The sequence below is a fragment of the Saccostrea echinata genome, unplaced genomic scaffold (assembly GCF_033153115.1).
Source record: "Saccostrea echinata isolate AGI-Se365-2 ecotype Australia unplaced genomic scaffold, CSIRO_AGI_Sech_v1 ptg000027l, whole genome shotgun sequence".
Lineage (NCBI taxonomy): Eukaryota > Metazoa > Mollusca > Bivalvia > Ostreida > Ostreidae > Saccostrea > Saccostrea echinata.
In genome coordinates this window covers 9,369,054-9,373,284 of record NW_026889776.1, presented here as the reverse complement: position 1 = coordinate 9,373,284, position 4,231 = coordinate 9,369,054, and the positions used below count along the sequence as shown (strand labels likewise).

At 35.0% G+C, this 4,231-nt stretch overlaps 1 protein-coding gene across 1 annotated transcript; it reads right to left on the bottom strand.

Moving 5' to 3' along the window:
• Nucleotides 1-370: 370 nt before the first annotated feature.
• LOC133193171 (tripartite motif-containing protein 2-like) lies at nucleotides 371-1,060 on the bottom strand. The gene has a single exon (XM_061329141.1). It carries the CDS (start codon nucleotides 1,058-1,060, stop codon nucleotides 371-373), a length of 690 nt encoding a protein of 229 aa, XP_061185125.1.
• Nucleotides 1,061-4,231: the final 3,171 nt, after the last annotated feature.

The following is a 4,231-nucleotide window of genomic DNA, read 5'->3' as shown; positions in this document are numbered from 1 at the left end:
CATATTTGTCAATGTTTCATGAGCTGAACGTGCAGATTTAGACAGTAAAGATTTATAAAATGGAAAAATAAATATTTAAAACAATGTATGATAAAAACTCTTACAGGAGATATGATAAACTGAAATCATGTTTTGGACAAATTAATCTACAGTATGATAAAATGTTGATAGGTATACGGATGTCATATCACAAAAAAACAAACTAAACAAAATACATTTTAGTGCTCATTTAGGTTTTGCTTCTAGAGTAATAACATATAATGATTATGTGAAAGCTAGTATTTCGTGTCCATGATGCATATTTTTATAACCATTCTTACAGGAATGAAGCGTGCAATGTTGTATTTCAATGCACCAATAATGTTTAACTTCACTGTAGATATTTGATTTTCTTCACTTGTCTGTTTCTCCACTGAGCAACAAATAAATTGTCATTTGTATCTGTACACAGTCCCCAAGGATAACACATTCCACATTCTATGTAACCGAGGAACTGTCCATCCTGGTCTATAATGTGGACACAGTGGTTGTTTAAATCAGCTGTAAGGATATGACTCTGACTGTCTGTGGTGATTCCGATTGGGGTGAATGAGCAAATATCAGTATGTCCAGAATACCTAAATCTCAGTTTTCCGACTTGATTGACCACCACGACTGCTTTAGCTCGACTGTCAGCCACACAGATATCCAGGTTCTTGTTCTCACTTATGTATTTAATATCACCAGATGCATAGAGTTGGCGACCTTTACCATCACACTGAATGGTTTGTTTTTCCGTGGATCCAGAGTAACGGACAACCTTTGATTGACTATATTCTGTACTATCCATAGTAACCAGGAGGTCATCAGAGGAGGTTCTGCAGATATTGCATGGTTTCCAATTCTCTAGTTCGATTACAATCTCTTTCTTTTTATTTTTCACAATGTTCACAGTTCTGTCTTTGGGATCAGTATAAACAAGATAACCATGTGTTGTTACTGCTATGTCAGTGGGGATACGCCTACCCTTTAAACTGACTACCTCGAGTAATGAGCTCTGAAGGATGTTGAACCGTTCCATGATGCTTTCATTCCCACTTGTCCAGATTTCATCATCACACAGACAAGGCCACGTTGTTCAGGAATGTTTCATAATTTGTATTTAAGGTGGTGATTATCACTGGTTCATCAAGTAGCTTTTTGATTGGAAAATAGCATTTAGCTTCTGATGATTTCTTTGTTGTCTTGAAACTGTAACCATTTTCTTCTGAAGTTAATTTACCTGATGATATAAATCCGAAGAGTTTACAAATATCTTCCCCAAGGTCTTCTTGCCTTGTAGTGAATGTAGGACAGAGAGGCACAATTTTATGTGGAAGTTTTCTATATGTATCTAAATTTAATGTAATACTTAACAATTTTGAAATGTCCTCTGAGTCAAGAACAATATTAATGGAATCAATTTCACCCTTTATTTTAGAACTTTTCACATTAATATCATCAAGATGTCTCTGAAGAATTTGTAAGTGCTTTGTTTTCGCCACGTCAACCTCAGAGAGAAGTTTTTTGACATTTTGGTCAATTATTCTATGCCACCCATCTCCATGTTTTGTTATGGCTGTTGAGAGATCTCCATATTCCTTTTCTAACTGCTTTATCATGTTTTCTACATCAGATGCAATTTCTTGGTATGTTGGAAATATTGCCTGATTTAATTCATTTTTATCTTTGATAATCTTTTCTTTTCTTTCATTTATTATTTGCAACGTTTTTAAAAGAATATGTCCTGAATGTTGTTGAGATGCAATGCAAGTAAGGCAGACAGGAACATCACATTGATTACAGTACATTTCACATCGTTCTTTGTCATGAGAGGTACAACGAGGGTAGAGGGGTATTGATTTTCGAAATTTGAATTTCACTATTTCGTGCTTTGTCTTAGAATCATCAGCATCCGATGCCATGTGCTCTCCTATACATGCATTGCAGAGTTTGATCTGGCATGTATCACAGTGAACCTGTACCGATTTAGTCTCACACAAGTCACATCGTATCAACTCTTGTGCACACATGCGTGGGTCCATGACGGAATAAATTCGGCCCTAGAGTGCAGAAAAGATTCGGTTTTTGTTAATGTTATAAGAGTATGAGTGTAAGAAAGAAAAAACTATCTATTAGAAAATGAGATAATTGATATCAAAATTAGAGACTATACGCGAACAAGGAAAGAAATTCGAAGTGAAAATCTGGATTGAGATATTATATATAGAAATGTTTAGAATATCTACTTTGCCACAACATAACATTGATTGATTGATTGATTGATTATATATTGTTTTACGTCGCATTCGAGAAATTTTCACTCATATAGAGACGTCACCATATACCGGTGAAGGGCTTCAAATTTAGACCTTTACTCGGCACCTAGGGCCATTGAGCAGTGAGGATTCTTTATTGTGCCAACGCCTACCGTGACACTGGGCCTCGGTTTTTAAGGTCTCATCCGAAGGACCCGCAAAGTGCACTTCAAAGTGCCGAGCGCTTGGCGAAGGAATAGTTGCTATCTATTTTTTTTTTTTATCGACTTAGGTCAGTCGCGGCCGTGATTCGAACACACGAGTTTTCGAATACGGAGCGAGCGCTCACAACTTAACATTAAATCATGTGGAATTCCATGATAGGATCCCGATCATTTCTGCATAATGGTATTTGGATTTTATCATTTTGGATAAACAAAATACGACTTATAATACTGTACTCACAAAGGTTTAAAAGCATTTTATACACTTTCAGTGAAAAGGTCTGTATTAAGCAATGAGTTAATAAACTTAAATTAAATCTGTCAAAACTCAGAATTAATAATTTTTTAAATATTTATTGGAGTTTACCTTAATGTAGACTGTAATGGCGGCTATCACACCCACCAGTGTTGTATGTGCAATCTGATCAGATAACCCACTTATGTATTTATTCTGCTGATCGTTTTATTCTCTTGATATAGAAGTTGAGGTATTTAATTAATTATCTGCTATCTATATGTTATGCATTCATCTATTGATTTAAAGTGAACTTTGTTTCTTTACAGGTGAAGCCCAGAAGTTTATATATGTTATGCAAAAATACATTTTGATAAGGTACTTTAAATAAACATTGCTGTAAGAACGGGGGGGGCACACGGGGCCGTGCCCCCCAATAATTTTGCTGATATACAGAATACTATAGAAAACATAGCTACAATATGCTTGTGGCCACTCAATAAAAACGTCTGATGACTTTTTTGGTTGTCAAGAAATTTTTGGTGATGATAGTGCCCCCAACTGAAAATGTATGACTGTGCCCCTCCGAACTGAAATTGAACAGTATATTCGAGAAGAGGTGTAAATGAGATGTGGATACTTAAAAACTCCAAAGAACGTTTAGAAAATTTGAAATCACAAAATTTTACTAAAATCAAACACATTTTAAAAAACGTACGACTTTTCAACACTTTATACAACCATTCCCCACAATAAAATGAAGTCCAGGCTTTTTGACATATACAGCTGCTTTTTCAATAAAAATGGAACTCGTAAATATAATAACCTTGTCATTGGTCATTTGCAAAATTATTTTTTTAAAAAGCATTCTGATCGTACACAAAAGTACTCTGAAGTTTATAATAAAAGATGCTTGAGTTTTTGATTGACAATATCTATGTAGTTTTTGGAGATCAGGTCTTCCAGCAATCTGTTGGAATTCCCTAGGGTATCAATTGCACCCCCTTATTAGCAGACCTATTTTTGTATTCATCTGAAGCAGAATTTATTCAAAAACTTCTACCCGAGAAGTAGAAAACACTTACTGTGGCCTTCAACTTGACAATTCGTTATATCGACGACGTATTATCAATTCACAATAGTTACTTTCATTCATATGTCGACTTGATATATCCCAGTGAGCTTGAAATAAAAGATACCATATATTCTGACACATCTGTTTCATATTCAGATATTTTACAAGAAAAAGACGTCAATGGTAAACTAACAACAAGGCTTTATGATAAACGTGATGACTTCAACTTTTCAATCGTCAGCTTCCCTTACTTATGTAGCAATATACCCTTATAACCTGCATATGGGGTTTATGTCTCTCAGTTGATTCGATACGCAAGAGCATGCTTTACGTATGAACAATTTCTAAAACAAGGCAAACTATTGACAAACAAGTTGATGAAACAAGGATATCAACAGCCTCCTTTGAAGTCATTATTTCG

Excerpts from the sequence above, each read along its gene's own strand:
- LOC133193171 (XM_061329141.1), bottom strand. The coding sequence starts at position 1,060 with ATGGAACGGTTCAACATCCTTCAGAGCTCATTACTCGAGGTAGTCAGT.